Consider the following 18882-nt stretch of genomic DNA (forward strand, 5'->3'; position numbering starts at 1 on the left):
AGCGGGGCAGGAGTGTAGGCGCGGCTAGCGGCCGCTGTGGGATTGTTTCCCCAGTGAAAAATGATGTTTATTGGCAGCCCCGAGGAGAAGGACTTGGGGGTGTTGGTGGATGAGAAGCTCAACGTGAGCCGGCGGTGCGCGCTGGCAGCCCAGAAAGCCAACCCCATCCTGGGGTGCATCAAGAGAAGCGTGAGCAATAGGTCATGGGAGATGATTCTGCCCCTCTGCTCTGGTGAGGAGCACTGTGTCCAGCTCTGGAGTCCTCAGCACAGGAGGACAGTTGGAACAGGTCCATCGGAGGGCCACGAAGATGATCAGAGGGATGGAGCACCTCTGCTGTGAGGACAGGCTGGGGTTGTTCAGCCTGGAGAAGAGAAGGCTCCAATGAGACCTTATAGCAGCCTTCCAATATCTGAAGGGAGCCTACAGGAGAGCTGGAGAGGGATTCTTTGTCAGGAAGGGTAGCGACAGGACAAGGGGTAACGGTTTTAAATTGGAAGAGGGGAGATTTAGATTAGATATTAGGAATAAATTCTTTACTGTGAGGGTCGTGAGACACTGGAACAGGTTGTCCAGAGAAGCTGTGGCTGCCCCATCCCTGGAGGGGTTGGAGGCCAGGCTGGATGGGGCTTGGAGCAACCTGGTCTGGTGGGAGGTATCCCTGCCCAGGGCAGGGGTGTTGGAACTCGATGATCTTTAAGGTCCCTTCCAACTCTAACCGTTCTATGATTCTGCAATTTAATATCCTCTGTGAAACAGGGAATCAGGGATGGCAGAGGGGGCACAAAGTGGCCGCCTCAGGTGAGCAGTCACAGAGGGTGCAGAGCCATGGCGGGGGTACCCTGCCAGTGAGACCGCTGCACCCCAAGCCCTCACTTTGAGGGGAAGGCTGGGGCCAGCAGCCATGGTGGCTTGAACCCCAGTAGTGCCTGTGAGAGCAGGGCAGTGAAAGGCTCTTTCGGTGCTTCCCCATGGCTCCTGCACAGGCTGTCCCTGCGCCGCCATGCCGGGCAGCGAAGCCCTGCCCAGAATGGAGGCCAGCAGTCAGCCAGGTGCGCCCGCGGTGCCAGGGCTTGGCAGCTGCTTCGCACCTCCATCTGTGGAGGGTTTAAACCCCTAAAGTTTGGGGGGCTGAGGCACAACCCCACCGAGCCCCGCTCGCCTGCATCCCTGAGGTGACTTCACCAGTGACTTCACCAGTGCCTGAGGTGAAGCCCTTGTGGGCTGTGGAGAGTGAAGGCTCCTGCCCCGTTGAAGCTGCTGTACGAGCGCTCCCATGGGGAGGACGAGGCCGGCCTCAGCCCGGGGTGCGCGGACGAGACATAAAAACACCTTAAAACACAGAAGCCGGGGTTGGAGGGCGGGGTGGCCGCCATCTTGCCGCCCCATCCCCACAAGTCATCCCTCCCGCCTCAGCGCGGCGGCGCCCGGGCAAAGCGCCGCCCACCCCCGGCGTCGCGGGGCATTGTGGGAAGCAGAGGGAAATATGGCGGATGGTGAGGAACCGTAAGTGCCCTGTATGTGTGTGCTCGGCCGCCCCTTCCCTCGCTTTCCCGGGGACGGGTGGGCCCCGGGGTCCCCTCTCCCTCCTCCCCGGTCTCTGTAGCGCGATACTGACCCTTCTTTTATTCTCTCTCTTTTAGGGAGAAGAAAAGAAGGAGGCTAGAGGAGCTGCTGGCGGATGGGTTAGTGCGGGGCTGCGGGCCAGCGGGCTCCCGGCCCGGGGCAGGGGCAGGCAGCGCTTGCTGAGGGGCGGCTGGTAGGTCAGGGCGAGCCGCAGCCCCGCAGGAGAGGTGTGGGCTGGGAGGAGGCTGGGGGCTAGCTCAGGGCTAGCTCAGGGCTGCGGGGCCCGCTGGAGGGGCGGCCGTGAGCGAGCGGCCCTGCAGGCCGGAGGGGAGGCGGTAGCGCAGCCCGGGGCCGGGGCGGGAGGAGAAGTGTGAGGTTGGGCCAGTGTGAGGAGGGAGAAGGCGAAAGGGTCTCTTGAACAGCAAGGACTGGGGAAGAGGAATCTCCTGGGGAGAGGACCCAGGGGCTCACCCGCAGCGGGGATGGGAGTCGCGGGCTTGGAGCTTGGCATGAGTTAAAGGCTGGTGTGCTGGAGAGCTTTGTGACAGGAGTGGAAAATGCTGCATTGCTGGTCAGGGACCTGGGGAGGGCTTCTAGGCTAGAAGCAGGTGGCTAAATTTTGGCTGAAAATTAAAAATTCAGGCTACAGAGCAGTTGCCTGTGCTTATTAAAACCCTAAATTCTATGCATCTGTCTTAACGGCCTTGAAAAGCTAATGCTCGGAGATCTTTAACCTCATCTGCTTCCATCCCTAACTATTCCCTTCCATCTGCTTGTGGCCCTCTTCCCAAATATCACCCAGCTGACCTGCCTGCCCGAGTGGTGGACTCACAGGCGGTGCATGTGTGTTTTGGGATGAGGGTCACAAAAAAACCTTGGGCATGTTGGACTGGGAGGGGGTGTGTGTGCATGCCAAGTCCCTCAAAAGCATGGAGCTCTGGAGATGGGAAAGTGGTAGGGAAAAGTCTGGGCCTAAAGCAACCTTAAGGACTGTGGTGCTCTGATATTTTAAACAAAATTTTAAAGTTAATTTGATGAAATAAATAAGACTGTTGTTAAACTCTAATAATACAGATACCTGGTAATGCTGTAGCAATAACAAAAATAAACACTTGAAAAAAAAAAAAGTCTCTGAAATTAAACATAAAATCTCAGGATGAGTTATTGATGTTTTTCAGATCTCCACAACGTCCAACCCTGTAAAACACAAACTGTAGTATAATTGCAAAAGTGAAACTAGAAGTTAACCATTTTATCACTTATAAAGGAAAATACACATCTAAATAGGAAAGTAGTACTGCTGCTCAATGACTGTTTATATATAAACTTACCTAAAGTCAACAGTTAACCAGGAATGAATTCAGTCTGAAATCAAAACACAGGCAAATTTTGATACATTTACTTCTGCACTTCAGTAAAGTTTTCCCCTGTTGTTGAAATCTTTTGCAAAATTATTGCCCATAAGCTAAAAATACTGTGGACATACTATGTTGTCTGTCTTCTGAATTCTGTGAGGATAAAAGCATTTGCTATCTAGATGTTTTCACTACATTTTCCTTTTATTATGAGATGAGTCACCAGGTAATAATACATTCTAAATGTTACCCAGTAGTTATTGATACAGGTGTTCCTCATTGTACTTCATAGGATGAAGCAAATAACACTCCTTATCAGTGATGACACAACCTTTCATACTTCAGACTGGCAAAGTTCTTTTATTAGAAGCTTAGTTTTGTATTAACGTAGAACATAATTGTTGATACGTATTGAGTGGAGCCCCTATTTAAAAAGGGAAGCGCACTCTGTTGAGGAAGGGCTTGTTCTATGTGGACAATGATCTTATGTTAGAAAATTACTTCGGTGAGCTGAGTTTGAACCATTCCAGTAAGTCTCTAAAAAGTTTAAATTTGTAATTATCTACTACTAAGAGTGACCTGCATAAGGGGGAAAAAGGGTACTGGCGTATTTGATGTAAAATTCTGTCTCAAAAATTTAAAAAAAGATAACTGCAAACATTCCATTTTTTTTTCAAGTCAGATTTCTACCACTGACAGGCTCAGGAGATGACTGAAAAATGGGGGTGTTCTAAATTACATAGTACTAATGGAGGGTGAAGAGCATTCAAGATGTGTATTTTTTTATTTAACACTTGTTTAAACAAACTGCTGTGAAGATTCAGAGGAGACAGTGTTGATGCATGATACTGTTATTTATTCAGTGCCTCACAATTGCAGTTACATACTGATAATTCTAAATATGATTTATGGACTTCAAAAGTCTGTCAAAAAAGCGTACAAGACTTGACACTGAAAAAAACAATCACCCTCAAGATCTAAAGTGACAATCTCTTTTTGTGTGTCTTATTTAAATACGAAGAAGAAAAAAGCAAAGAGTCTAGACCCTTTTTTCACTTCAGGTCAACTTTTACTAGTACATCAGTGGGATGTATAGAAATGCCTGGATTTTTTTCCCCTGGCTGCGTATTTGCATTATTGCTTTCTACTTCCACAAGTAAAGCCCACTCATGCAAATGTTCCTGCACATAACTTGCATAAAAACTATGCAGATGCATTTGTATGAATGGTCAGTAATTTAGATATTTTTTAAGATATATAAAGAAAAAATATATTTTAGAGGTGTGGCTTTTTCTCTACGATTTTGCAGCTGAATTTACTGTGTTCTGTGCAGAATGGCTGTTGATGGTGGGTGTGGGGACACTGGAGACTGGGAAGGTCGCTGGAACCATGTAAAGAAGTTCCTCGAGCGATCTGGACCATTCACACATCCTGATTTCGAGCCAGGCACTCAAGTGAGAAACGCTTACTTTAAATAAAAAAATTGTAGTGTGTGTATATCAAACTAATGTAAACAGTTTCATTAATTGACCACCGGTAATGTACAAATTGTAGAACTGCATGAAAAGCTTCTGTTTTAATCAATTGAACATTATGTTGCTAGAAGAACATACTGTATTCTTCCTTATAAGCTTGTATTTCAAAATTGTGCGCCGTCAACTACAAGCTTGCTGATATCATATATATAAATGTGTAATGGCATATGAATTATGCTCTGCCTTTGAGTTCCACATAAAAAATAGCAGCATTTATCTCTCAATTTTTAAATAATATAAGTAAAGAATTTCTTGAATTTGGAGGAAGTAAGGTTCACGTGAGTACTTAGAGAATTGGGAAGGATGTTTACTAAGGAAAATAAAATTTAGACTTTTAATTATTTCTTCTGTTTTCCTTTTTTTGGTATGTTTTGTTTCAGAGCTTACAGTTGAATGTATTTTACTGTTCCCTTTTTTAATGTATTGTTCCATTATTTACTAGTTTGAGGCAGGAGTCTTGTAGGACAGTTGACAAAAAGCAGTTGCAGAGTTAAAAACGTCAGTTCTTTTTGGCCAGATTTATTTTGTGTTATGTATCAGTACAATTTTTGGAGGAAGAAAACATTACCTCCTTAAGAAAATTTAGACTTTAATTATTTCTTCTGTTTTCCTTTTTTGGTATGTTTTGCTTCAGAGCTTACAGTTGAACGTATTTTACTGTTACCTTTTTTAATGTATTGTTCCATTATTTACTAGTTTGAGGCAGGAGTCTTGTAGGACAGTTGACAAAAAGCAGTTGCAGAGTTAAAAACGTCAGTTCTTTTTGGCCAGATTTATTTTATGTTATGTATCAGTACAATTTTTGGAGGAAGAAAACATTACCTCCTTAAACCCAATAGTAATAAAGGTGTACTGTGCTTTTTTTGTGGTCAGAATTAATATAAAGAGAATACTGATATTGACAAAGGTCTTGCTTTTGTGTACGTTGGCATATAGGAACTGCATGAACTCAACAGCTGATTAAAGTCCAGTGTGTAATTACTCCTGTAAGCTGTTTTATTGATCTAAGTTGTTTTATGTGAAACTTATGAGGCATTGAAAATTTACGATAATGCATTTTAAAGGATTATGAAGCAAAGGACAAATTGTACCTTTTCCTATTTAGTGTATTAATTTTTTGTTTTATATTTTCCACAGGCTCTCGAGTTTTTATTAAGCACATGTAAAGTACTAGTTATTGGAGCAGGAGGATTAGGATGCGAACTCCTGAAAAACCTGGTAATTACTCAGTTTTCACCCTTTGCTTCTTAGAATCTTCTTTTTTTTTCTTCCCTTGAGGAAATTAGCTTTTTTTCTTCATTAATTTGGCATTTTTGATTGTATATAGCTAAGAAATTTCTAAGTTCTTATCAGAATGAATAAAATACATGATGATACAGACAATAAACTTAAAGAATGCACTTTGTTAATAAGCTTGAAAAGTGGTGGTCTTGTGTGTTGCATGTTTTTTATTTAGCTGTCTCAAAGCTTGTCATGGTCAACACCAGGACAACATGGTGCTGTTTATGAAGTGTATCTAAGTTCTTATCAGAATGAATAAAATACATGATGATACAGACAATAAACTTAAAGAATGCACTTTGTTAATAAGCTTGAAAAGTGGTGGTCTTGTGTGTTGCATGTTCTTTATTTAGCTGTCTCAAAGCTTGTCCTGCAGGACAACATGGTGCTGTTTATGAAGTGTAGACAAACATTCATCTGCAGCCCTATATATGATCTGATTTTCCCTAATTACCAGATCTAGGGAAATGAAGTAAAGTAAGAACAAATCATGCTCATAATGATACAAAGAAATGTTGTTTAGAATACAGTGGCTGTAATGTGTCTTTTCAGGTGAAAAACAATCCTGTAAACTGCCATGAGTAGCTGGTACAAAGTTTAGTATTAACAAAGCTGAATTTGATTTCACTTTATTTTACATCTTTGGATTAATTCAAAGTGAGGATAGAATTGCTGGAATTATTTATGTTCTTTCATAGTGAAATTAGTAGAGCCAGACTTCCTGTGGCTGTGGTGACCTTCTCATCTGTGGAGTGAGTCTGGCCTTCCTCAGTAGTGGCTCTCAGTTTTTCCAGTTCCTGGAGATCAGTAAATTGGAGATTGCCTGCAGAGCCTGAAGGCTCCCTCGGAGTTGCCTCTGTATTGCTGAGTTCAGGCTGTGTAATGGCAGCTTTATTGAGTCAGACCAATATGGGAATGGCTGAGCAGGAGGAATTGGTAATAGTGTAAGAACAGGGAAGGAATATTACAGTACTTCCCTGGTGCACAGTTACTGGAAGGTAAAGTGCAGTTTTCTAGTTTTAGTTTATAATGGATTCTCTTACTACGTGTTCTGAAAATCAATTTTGTAGTGTTTAAAATGCAGTTGACAGGATCATCTGCTCTCACACCATTTTACCCAATAAATGCACATAAAATTAATTATCCTATTAATGTGTTTTTTATCCTCACATATACTCATATTTATCATAGTGTGTCACTGTTAACATCCTGTTTAAGTTTGGTAGTTTAGACTAATGCTGTACTTTTCCATGCTTCTATTTAATAATAAGAATTTCTGTCCTTGTGCATTCCATGGAAAATGTGTGGATTGATATAATAACTTACTATGAAATAACTTTTTTCCTTAATTTATACCAACACTTGAGCATTAGTGTAGTACATAATATTTATGTACTGCTGTTTCAGTATTTCCAGAGATTATTTCCAAGCTTGAGATGATTGATAAATAATAGCCTCATGTAAGGCCAGGCATTCCAGATCCATTAGTTTAGGGGTGTTACAGTTCCAGCGCTTGTGTGTGCTCCTGTTCTGGTTGCTGGTTTGTTACTGCAATGCTTAAGCAGGATTTTACTTGCAGAGACTATGAGAGCTCCAAGGCAGTTTTCTTTCTTTGGGAATTTAGTGCTGGTGATATTTAACCTTTGCCCAGAGCTACTGTTATGGGTCTATTGGGACATAACGCATTCAATCTGTCGATAGTTCCTTGAGAGGGAGGATTTGTATGCGATAAGGGACTTCATAAGTCTGCTGTGTGTGCTTACTTCCCATCTCTTCAAAAAGGTATTAAGTTATCATGATTTACTTTTATCATTTTCAGAAAGATAAGCTCATAAGGAAATCTAGATTCTGTTTACATGTATTTGTGTCTTTGGGACCATGAATATAAATTTGGTAAAGACTCCAGTCTGTATGTTCATGGTGTCTCAGGCTTGCTTTTCTCTTCAGCAGGCTCTCCCAATCTGCTTTGATAATAATGAGCAAAAGCAGAACATTTATCAATGAAACAAAACGATTGTTCAGCACCAGGGGTATCCAACGTGACATAAAGTCTTGCTGCTTCTCTTACAGAAATTAATTTCTATTTTGAAAAACTTTAGTCCTGTTGTTCATTTGTTTATTCAAGTCCCCAGTAGAGCATTTTAAATTCTTATTATGCATGGGATGTTTATTCAGAAAACATAAAACTAAAAGTTTGGAAGTCTTTGTATATAACAAGATTGAGTCATAAAGGAGAAAAGTTAGGGGACAGGACTGTACCATATTACGTGTCTGCACAGAGAATGAAGAGCAAATCTGTTTGTTCCTCCAAAGGCTGCCTTTTTTGGCATATAGAATGAATTATGGAGCATTGTAAGCATTTCATTTCCCATTAAATGAAATTGACTGTCTCTTTTCACAGGCACTGTCTGGCTTCAGACAGATCCATGTTATTGACATGGACACTATAGATGTTTCTAATCTTAACCGACAGTTTCTATTTCGGTAAGTGATATTTTCACGATTTAACTTTTTTTTTTTTTAAAATCATTCATCTGCAGCCCTATATATGATCTGATTTTCCCTAATTACCAGATCTAGGGAAATGAAGTAAAGTAAGAACAAATCATGCTCATAATGATACAAAGAAATGTTGTTTAGAATACAGCGGCTGAAATGTATCTCTTCAGATGAAAAGCAATACTGTAAACTGCCATGAGTAGCTAGTACAAAGTTTAGTATTAACAAAGTTGAATTTGATTTCAGTTTATTTTACATCTTTGGATTAATTCAAAGTGAGGATAGAATTGCTGGAATTATTTATGTTCTTTCATAGTGAAATTAGTAGAGCCAGACTTCCTGTGGCTGTGGTGACCTTCCCATCCGTGGAGTCTGTCTGGCCTTCCTCAGTAGTGGCTCTCAGTTTTTCCAGTTCCTGGAGATCAGTAAATTGGAGATTGCCTGCAGAGCCTGAAGGCTCCCTCGGAGTTGCCTCTGTATTGCTGAGTTCAGGCTGTGTAATGGCAGCTTTATTGAGTCAGACCAATATGGGAATGGCTGAGCAGGAGGAATTGGTAATAGTGTAAGAACAGGGAAGGAATATTACAGTACTTCCCTGGTGCACAGTTACTGGAAGGTAAAGTGCAGTTTTCTAGTTTTAGTTTATAATGGATTCTCTTACTACGTGTTCTGAAAATCAATTTTGTAGTGTTTAAAATGCAGTTGACAGGATCATCTGCTCTCACACCATTTTACCCAATAAATGCACATAAAATTAATTATCCTATTAATGTGTTTTTTATCCTCACATATACTCATATTTATCATAGTGTGTCACTGTTAACATCCTGTTTAAGTTTGGTAGTTTAGACTAATGCTGTACTTTTCCATGCTTCTATTTAATAATAAGAATTTCTGTCCTTGTGCATTCCATGGAAAATGTGTGGATTGATATAATAACTTACTATGAAATAACTTTTTTCCTTAATTTATACCAACACTTGAGCATTAGTGTAGTTAAATATAATATTTATGTACTGCTGTTTCAGTATTTACATAATATTTATGTACTGCTGTTTCAGTATTTCCAGAGATTATTTCCAAGCTTGAGATGATTGATAAATAATAGCCTCATGTAAGGCCAGGCATTCCAGATCCATTAGTTTAGGGGTGTTACAGTTCCAGCGCTTGTGTGTGCTCCTGTTCTGGTTGCTGGTTTGTTACTGCAATGCTTAAGCAGGATTTTACTTGCAGAGACTATGAGAGCTCCAAGGCAGTTTTCTTTCTTTGGGAATTTAGTGCTGGTGATATTTAACCTTTGCCCAGAGCTACTGTTATGGGTCTATTGGGACATAACGCATTCAATCTGTCGATAGTTCCTTGAGAGGGAGGATTTGTATGCGATAAGGGACTTCATAAGTCTGCTGTGTGTGCTTACTTCCCATCTCTTCAAAAAGGTATTAAGTTATCATGATTTACTTTTATCATTTTCAGAAAGATAAGCTCATAAGGAAATCTAGATTCTGTTTACATGTATTTGTGTCTTTGGGACCATGAATATAAATTTGGTAAAGACTCCAGTCTGTATGTTCATGGTGTCTCAGGCTTGCTTTTCTCTTCAGCAGGCTCTCCCAATCTGCTTTGATAATAATGAGCAAAAGCAGAACATTTATCAATGAAACAAAACGATTGTTCAGCACCAGGGGTATCCAACGTGACATAAAGTCTTGCTGCTTCTCTTACAGAAATTAATTTCTATTTTGAAAAACTTTAGTCCTGTTGTTCATTTGTTTATTCAAGTCCCCAGTAGAGCATTTTAAATTCTTATTATGCATGGGATGTTTATTCAGAAAACATAAAACTAAAAGTTTGGAAGTCTTTGTATATAACAAGATTGAGTCATAAAGGAGAAAAGTTAGGGGACAGGACTGTACCATATTACCTGTCTGCACAGAGAATGAAGAGCAAATCTGTTTGTTCCTCCAAAGGCTGCCTTTTTTGGCATATAGAATGAATTATGGAGCATTGTAAGCATTTCATTTCCCATTAAATGAAATTGACTGTCTCTTTTCACAGGCACTGTCTGGCTTCAGACAGATCCATGTTATTGACATGGACACTATAGATGTTTCTAATCTTAACCGACAGTTTCTATTTCGGTAAGTGATATTTTCACGATTTAACTTTTTTTTTTTTTTAAATGTACCTAAACAAAAAATGTGAATATGATCATTATTTTAGTTGAACAAGATGTCATTAAAGATCACTGAACTTTCATGTGACAATAGTACTCCTAATGAACTAAATGTTGCATGTGATTCTTTCTTGTTTTGAGACTTGTGGTGTCATAGTTTGAGAGTGAAGAAAGTTAACATACATTGCTTAGCATTCAAATACAGCTAATGGAAAAGGTGACACCTAAGAACAATGCACGCTGATTGAGATATCAATTTTTCTGGTACCCTTTTCTTCAAAGCAAAATGAAAAATTGTTGGCTTTTTTTGGGTGCTGTTAACTGTGGTTACATGGACATATTTAGATAACTCTGGGGCTCTCATATCTCATGCTTTACAGGGATGCGTTAATATTATCTGTATCAATAAATTGTCCTACAGTAACAATTAAGCACTTAATTCAGTATTGCAATTCATAGAGGCTGGAAAGGTTGAATCTACTAAAATAATGCATTTGAAATTGCTTGGCTTTTTTCCCTAGACCGAAGGATGTTGGGCGACCAAAAGCAGAAGTTGCAGCAGAATTCCTGAACAGCCGCATTCCCAGCTGTGCTGTCGTACCGTATCCTTTTATAGAGAAGTAGTAGCCCCAAAGGCTTCAAAAAAACCTAGCAAACTCTGTAGGTGGGAAGACTATCTAAAGTATTTTGCTGCCATCCTCTCTTTTTCATACAATAAAGAACAGATTCATTCAGCTGGTGATTGAGAGTCCTTTCTCAGTGGCATTAGCATACAGGAAATATGCATGGGGAAAGAAGGCTAAGGTTTAAGAAACTATTTTGTATGTTTTCACTGGGTCTTTTTATCCAATGCAATGTTCTAATTTTCACTGAGATATTAGAATTACAAGTCTATTCACCAGAGTGTTTTGAGTATGTACTGGTAGGAAACCTTAGCTTAGAAGAGCAGCACTTACTGATACAGGGCTTGAGAAAGGGTTTTGAGCATCCTTAATGATTTGCTGCTGAGCTTTCTCCTGTGTGTGACTCTTACTTTGTGTCCTTTATGTGTTTTGTCAGGTGCTACAGCTTCAGCTGTGGATATTTTGTGTCTTCCAATCACTTAGTTTTTTCAAAAAAGGTGTCATATAAGATTATAGTAATAAATTAGATAATGTTTTGGCTTTAGGTTAGCAAATAGAAAACAGTAATTTTAACTACTTTATAAATATATTCCTTTACTGGGCTTACATTCAGATATTTTAAAAAGATTCAAGACATGGATGAAAGCTTTTATCGACGTAAGTAGTGTTTGTTTGCCTGCCACACACCCACTGTGCTTTAGGAGAATGTTGCAGTTGTTCCTGATCAGTGCTTTTCCTGGTAGTTAGATTGCTAATTATTCTAGTCCTCTGTAGTGTACTGGAAGTAGAAGTAACAAATAAACAAAACTTAAGTGCATGTGTCCTACAGGTAATTTAGGGGAGATAGTTGAACTACACTCAGTTTCTCTGGGCTGTTATAGACAGAATAGTTAATTTGTCTTAAGAAGTGTGCATTAGTGTAGGCTTTAAATAATGTTCTTTTTTCGCCCTAGAGTTTCACATTATTGTTTGTGGACTGGACTCTATAATTGCAAGAAGATGGATAAATGGAATGCTGGTAAAGCATCTTCAGTCTTTTTAAAGCCTAGTTATTGCTTGAGGATGGATAATTAAAAAGGAACAGATTTGTTTAGAATATGTCATTAAAATGAAATGAGGGCTGTTGAAACTCACAGCTTTCTGTATCTATTTCTGTTTTCTTTTCTTTTTTCTTTTGTGAACAGGATAAAATGCATGCTCTCTTTCCTGCCTTTTTCTTGAGGAGTGTTAGCCAACATTTGTGCAGTGCCCTCCGGGGGTAATTTCAAAGTTAGATTACATTGTTTGTGGCCTTGTGTAGTCAGCTTTTGAAAATCGTAAGAAGGGAAGTTCCACAGTCTCTCTGGATGCTCCCATTGTGAACATTTTTTTTTTTTTTAATTAGCCAAACAGTACTTATCGTGCTGCTACTTGTAAATGTTGTCTTTTGGAGCCCAAATACTACAGAGCAGTAAAAGTCGGTCATTGAATTAGGTAGTTTTATCATTGTCAATTTGTTTATAAAATAATGATATTGAGTATTTACCAGTATTAAAACCCACCAAAACAACAAGAATCAAATCCAAATCTTTCAAACTAACCAACCCTTTGTTCTGGTATGCTGTAAGGAAATAATAGCCCTTATCAGAGGGGTAAGGGGAAGAGGGTGAAGGTGGTATATGAAGTTCTGTGCACTGATAAATAAGTAGTGTTTTATACACTACGTACCCTTAAAATAAACTGTATATTAAGCATTCCATCTTGAGGTGTACCATTAAGAATAAAATTTTTAGGATTTTTTTTTTTCTTCCTGCAACTTGTTTAAAAAAAAACCCAAGAACAAATCAAACAAAAACCAACAACCCGCCCCCTCTCCTTTATTTGTTAGATGTCATTTTTACATTATGAAGATGGTGTACTGGATCCAAGTTCCATCATACCTTTAATAGATGGAGGGACAGAAGGTTTTAAAGGAAATGTTCGTGTGATTATTCCTGGCATGACAGCATGTGTTGAATGCACGCTTGAGCTTTACCCACCGCAGGTAAGTGTAACCAGTGGTATTTCCTTTTTTTTTTGGTATTCCTCTGATTTGCTTGTTTCTTTTCCTAGTACTATACATAATGTGTTACATATTTTCTTCTGGTTTTCTCCCCCTGCCTGTGCCAGGTGAATTTTCCCATGTGTACTATCGCGTCGATGCCCAGACTGCCAGAGCATTGTATTGAGTATGTCAGGATATTGCAGTGGCCAAAGGAGCAACCTTTTGGAGGTAATTAGTATATTGCACTGGTGCTAAACTTGATATTTCTCTGTTTAACTAATTTTAACTAAATATATACAACCACTTTTAAAGAAACAATTCTATCTTTTGACATCATGTGGCTTGTTGTCATATTGAATCTTAAGCCTCCTCCGAGCTGATTTTCTCTTCTCGGACTCGCTCTCCGGTTCCATATTTATTCATGTGTTTCTGTCTAATGCTGCACATTGCATTTCCTGACTCAAAACCTGTCTAATGCTGCACAATATATTTCCTGACTCAAAACCTGTCTAATGCTGCACAATATATTTCCTGACTCAAAACGTAACCCGTAACAGCTCTACAAATCTGTGAAGTTAAGACAGTTTATACATAAAACTTCTTATAACTTAGGATGTTTGTAGAAATTATATTTTTATTATTTAAAGTGTCAAGTTTTAGTAGCTTAATGCGGTATTCGTTTTAACCCAAATTAAAAGAAAGGGATTTTTTTTTTAGACAAAAAGAACACTGTGTTTCTGGAGAACTGTTGTAAGTGTAATTTACCTGTACGTTCTTAACTTTGCTGTAGAGGGTGTTGCATTGGATGGAGATGACCCTGAACATATACAGTGGATTTACCAGAAGTCTTTAGAAAGAGCATCACAATTTAATATTAAAGGTGTTACCTACAGGCTCACCCAAGGTAAGGGTATGGCATTTCATAGAGTTTGTGGCATTTGCAGTTTGGCTAGATTGGCATTCTTTGATTTGTTATGACAAAGCTGGCAGCTCTGCTGAGAAAGAAATAGTTCTTTTTCTTCCTTAATGTCTTAAAACAGAAACAAGCAGCTTGTTTCCTGTGCCAGCACAAATATTTTATGATGAATCAGATGTTTAGGCATTCATGATGAATCAGAGGAACTTATCTGGGACAAAACTGAACATTCTTTTTGTTAACCTGGAGCAGCTCCACAGTTTACATTACACTGAGACCACTTTTGCTGGGTCAAAGAGTAGGAACAAAAGGAGGCGGTTGCCGCTTTAGAAACAGCAACACTTTATGCCAGTTAAGTCTGCTAAAGACTATAGCATCTGTTCTTTACTGCTGCGTGTGCCTGTGCTCACAAGCAAGTGCAGAATGCTGCCACACGTTTAATCAGCATTTGAAAAGCTAACCTAATAGAATAGGAGTGGAGAATCTCATGCAGAATCTTCAGAATTTGTGGTAACTTCTACTTGACTGGTAGGACTGGGAATGTGTTTGAAATGCTGGGCTTGAAATGCTGCACTTGAAACCTCAGTTTGTGCCTTTCAGTCAAAAAAGGGGGAACTGATTCTTTGTGTGTATCTTGCCTCACATTCCACCAAGTGTATTGCTGAAGGTATTTTTCTTTGCAGCAGTTTATACTGGCTTTTCTAGTAGTATTTTTTTAGTACAGATAAATGTGAACTCCAGTTACGAAATATAATAATGTACATACAAATGGCTGCACGGTCTTCAGCATTTGAAGATGGCTTCATTATAAAGTACACAGCAGAAAGAAGGCAAAGATGAAAGTTTTATGCAGGTTTTCTCAGGTATGAAGAGATACAAATCAATAATGAGAAGCCAGAGGAACTTCAGACTTAGGTATTTGCCTTAATGTACAGACTTGTCTGCCTTGGAAGTTCTGGTTTATATCGGTGTTTGTGCTGTGCTGTTTGACTGGATGGGCTCAGGAAGAAGAGTTGGATGAAGATGCCAATGCAGTTTGGCAAGTCTGTTCTTGCAGGAGGGGTACCAAACCTGGTATCTTTCCTTTATACATTTATCCGGTTAAACAGGAATAGAACTGAGTTTTAAATTAATTTTCAGTGCTAAATATAGAATAATTGTTTTTAAAATTTGTTCACTAGTTCTCTTTATGTGATACTTTTTTTTTTTTCTCAACATGCTCGATTCATTCTTAAAGTAAAAAAATGCCGAAGTACTTGAGCAATGTGCTGTTAATGCTTTATTGTTTCAGAAATTCCTGGAAAATTTTAAGTATCTTTGGGTGCACCTTTCTGTAATTAATCCGGCTATAAGTCATCTCTCGGTATAGTTTCTTGGACAAGACAAAGTTGTATGTTTTATTTTTACAGGGGTGGTTAAACGCATTATTCCAGCAGTAGCTTCTACAAACGCAGTAATTGCAGGTAGGCTGAAAGAACTCATTTCACTTATGTTTTATAGACTAATTTAGAGTTTTGTAAGACAAGTTTGGAATAGAGAACTCAGAGAGGATAGTAGTAATTTTTAAATGGGTCTGATTTGTTCTGACAGTCTCGTTTCTGTTTTCCATAGAGGAACTGCATGTGACTGTATACATTTTAAGCTCACGTATGATGGTGGGAGTGAGCAAAAGCATTTTAGACTGGGAAGAAAAGTAATTGGAAAACACAGCATATAAGCTTAACGTAGTCTCTGATTAGTGGCAAATCTATGGTGTTAATGAATACAGCTACCAGCTGCCTTCAGATGTTTATTTTTCTCTTTACAAATTGTTATACTTGATTTGTTTTTTGGTCACTTCTTTGGAACAACTCTCTGCACTAATGTCTGCTTGTTCTGAGACAGATCTAGAAACTGAAGAAATTGTTCTTTTTTTTTTTTCCTCATTCCAGCTGTTTGCGCCACTGAAGTTTTTAAAATAGCCACAAGGTAATTCATTTCTTATTAATAACATACATGATTTCCAACATAATGACATATATTGACACTAACGTATTTGTCATTATAGTGCATACATTCCTCTTAACAACTACTTGGTATTTAACGATGTGGATGGATTATACACATACACATTTGAAGCTGAAAGAAAGGTTAGTGCCATTAAAAGCTTGCAGGTCTGTCCCCTTGATTTTTATTGAACTTACACAGTTTGTGTGTATTTCTGAAACCCTGCATTGAATCTCTTGGCCCCCAGCACTGAATAATAATATTTCTGAAGTTTTAAAATCAGAAACTACAATGTTTCTGCTGTGCTACCTGTAGAGGAAAATAGCACTTGATTTTTTTGGAAAGTGAATCCCGAAGATTTCCCCTCTAATACAGGAAATGCGGTTTACACAATAAAATACACAATCTTAAGAAGACTCATAAGCAAATCTTCTCAAAAAGAGATTATGACAACATTTGCTTGAAAGTTTGTAGTATTAAATTTTATGTCAGGTGAAATTTGTAGTTCATAAATACCTAGCTGCTGGTGGGAGCCAGTCAAACAGCGACAGACTTCACGAGGAATTGGGTTTTGTCATTAGTATTTGCAACAGTATTAATATTTCTAGAGCTAAAACTTTTTTGAAAAAAACAAACACAGAAGTAATTTTGAGACTTTATTAGCAGCCTTTTAAAAACTTATTTAATATAACATGCATTCTTGCACTACTTTGTTGTAGGAGAACTGTCCAGCCTGCAGCCAACTTCCCCAAAACATAGAGATTTCCCCATCAGCTAAATTACAGGAGATCTTGGATTACCTGACAAATAATGCTTCATTGTAAGTGTGCAACTATTCTGACTTGTTTAATATTTCTTGATAATTTAGTATTTCAAAAAGGCAATTTATAAATGCATTTTTACCTGATTGTCTGTTTTTTTTTTTTTTAAATGTTTTATATATAGGCAAATGAAATCTCCTGCAATCACAGCAACTATGTATGGGGGAAATAAAACACTTTATTTACAGGTAATCTCAACATATGTAATTGTCTTAAACAATTTATTTAAGTTTACTTCCCTGAATTTGAAAGGAAATATTTTGAATTTTTTTTCTTTTCCTATTTTTTTTGTTTTGCAGACAGTAGCTTCAATTGAAGAACGAACAAGGCCAAATCTTTCCAAGACACTAAAAGGTATCATGCAGTTGTCATGGCCAGATTGTCAAGATGCTCCTCTGAACAGTCAGTCAGTTTGATCCCTCAGTGTGGCACATCTGGCTTTATTCTGAACTCTGTGGCAGAATGTGCTTGATTATCCTTTTGCAATACACCTTTTGCAGGTTACTCAAGGTTGAGCTTTGAATTGCTTATATAAGGTGTGGGCAGATGCAGAGGAAAACACTGCAACAAAGCAAGCTGATAACCGATGTAAATTAAACATACTTCAGTAGTGGCTTATATATTTCTTGAGAAAGTCTGTTTCCTGGTTGAATTAGATGAGTATTTGTTTAGCTAGTGAGCTGTTTGTAGCTTTATTTCATCCAGTGTGTGGGAGCAGCATGCATATTTGTTTTTTAATGGAAAAAATACAAACCACATGGATTTGCTGTACTTAAACTGTTCTTTCTGTTTCAGAACTGGGGCTTGTGGACGGCCAGGAACTTGCAGTTGCTGATGTTACTACACCGCAGACTATGTTGTTCAAGCTTCACTTTACTACTTAATTTATTAATGAGAAAACTGCATATACAGCAAGAGAAATCTGTACCACCTTGTGAAACAAACGTACTCTGCAGGTGTTAAAGAAACCTGAAACATTCACGTTAGCACTAGCATTGTTGGAGGATAAGTAATACAAATGAATCACCATATTTCAGAATTGTACGTAGAAGCCAATATTTGGTGGATTATATTTGTATAAATGCTTATTCATGTACAGAACTCTGATGTATAGGAATACACTTTTTTTCCCAGTTTTTGTTGTCAAAATGTTAATGCTAATATACTTTCAGACACATGGAAATTTTAAGGTGGCCAAAAGTCTTGTTTTTAACACACGTGCGCACAGGTATACGTGAAGAGAAGACCCTTGAAAAGGAACCGCAGCAATCTGGCTTTACATCGTAGCACTCCTGCATGCTGGCTGAGTCTCCTTGAAACCAAAAGAGGGCAGTAGATTAAAATGAGCATTTTCCTCTTATTTGGTATTGATTTGATCAATTTTATGAAAGTACAAGTGAACAGGAGAGGACAAGGTGATGAGATGCAGGTGACACAGACGTGTCCACCCACAGCCCCCAGGCAGCCACGGTTGATGGGATTCAGGGTCGTGTTCGAGTCTCATTGGTGCTGTTAAGGTATTTATTAATAAAAATATCATAAAGACACCCTAGTTTGTGGCTTATCAGTGGATATTCAGGAGCGTTTATAACCTCGATTAAAAAAAGCTAGAGCATCGTTTGGTGCTTCAGTCAGAGACCTTCCTGTGAGTGGTGCAGGTACCTCAGCGTGGATTCCCTCAGGTATTGGTGCATGAACCGTGTTTTAACTTTCCATCTTCCAGCCTTGCACTTAATGGAGGTGGAGGAACTTCCAATTTTTAACCAGATAATATTTAGCACCTTTGGAAGTGTTGAGAGGCCCCACGTAGTCTGTGGGACTTTGAGCAGCGAGATGAAGCATTGGGGTTTAGGATAGCATGTACCATTTAATTATTTGCTTTAAGAAGCGGGAATTAAAGTCTTTTTAAGCGTTTAATCCGTTGTCACAACTGCTGGGGCCCAGCCGGAGCCGCCCCTCCCCGCCATGACGTGGCGGCGGCGGGCCGGCCCCTCCGCCATGACGGGGCTGGCTCAGCCCCTCGTGACGCGGCGGGGGGCGGCGGGCCGGCCCCTCCGCCATGACGGGGCTGGCTCAGCCCCTCGTGACGTGTCGGGGGGGGGGA

General features: G+C 39.3%; 1 protein-coding gene across 7 annotated transcripts; it reads left to right on the plus strand.

Annotated features, from left to right (window-relative positions):
- The first annotated feature begins 1410 nt into the window (after window positions 1–1410).
- On the plus strand, window positions 1411–18325 carry UBA3 (ubiquitin-like modifier activating enzyme 3). Of its 7 annotated transcripts, none has more exons than XM_014946844.1 (18): window positions 1411–1506; window positions 1644–1685; window positions 4255–4375; window positions 5594–5674; window positions 8139–8221; window positions 10931–11011; window positions 11646–11689; window positions 11986–12050; window positions 12900–13055; window positions 13181–13283; window positions 13846–13959; window positions 15381–15434; window positions 15903–15939; window positions 16019–16100; window positions 16677–16777; window positions 16903–16966; window positions 17078–17132; window positions 17574–18325. In XM_014946844.1, the coding sequence occupies exons 1-18, from the start codon at window positions 1487–1489 to the stop codon at window positions 17660–17662; spliced, it is 1392 nt and encodes a 463-aa protein (XP_014802330.1). In that variant the 5' UTR covers window positions 1411–1486; the 3' UTR covers window positions 17663–18325. The 7 variants fall into 7 exon arrangements, with proteins under 7 accessions (XP_014802330.1, XP_014802332.1, XP_014802331.1 ...); XM_014946846.1 differs by having other exon boundaries at window positions 1467–1517; XM_014946847.1 differs by having other exon boundaries at window positions 1480–1496.
- Window positions 18326–18882: the final 557 nt, after the last annotated feature.

The sequence above is a fragment of the Calidris pugnax genome, unplaced genomic scaffold, assembly GCF_001431845.1.
Source record: "Calidris pugnax isolate Ruff unplaced genomic scaffold, ASM143184v1 scaffold81, whole genome shotgun sequence".
NCBI lineage: Eukaryota > Metazoa > Chordata > Aves > Charadriiformes > Scolopacidae > Calidris > Calidris pugnax.

Coding starts and splice junctions, on each gene's coding strand:
- UBA3 (XM_014946844.1), top strand. CDS start 1,487: ATGGCGGATGGTGAGGAACC. Junction 11,012..11,645: donor CCCAGCTGTGCTGTCGTACC/GTATCCTTTTAT, acceptor GCTTACATTCAG/ATATTTTAAAAAGATTCAAG. Junction 15,435..15,902: donor TACAAACGCAGTAATTGCAG/GTAGGCTGAAAG, acceptor TCCTCATTCCAG/CTGTTTGCGCCACTGAAGTT.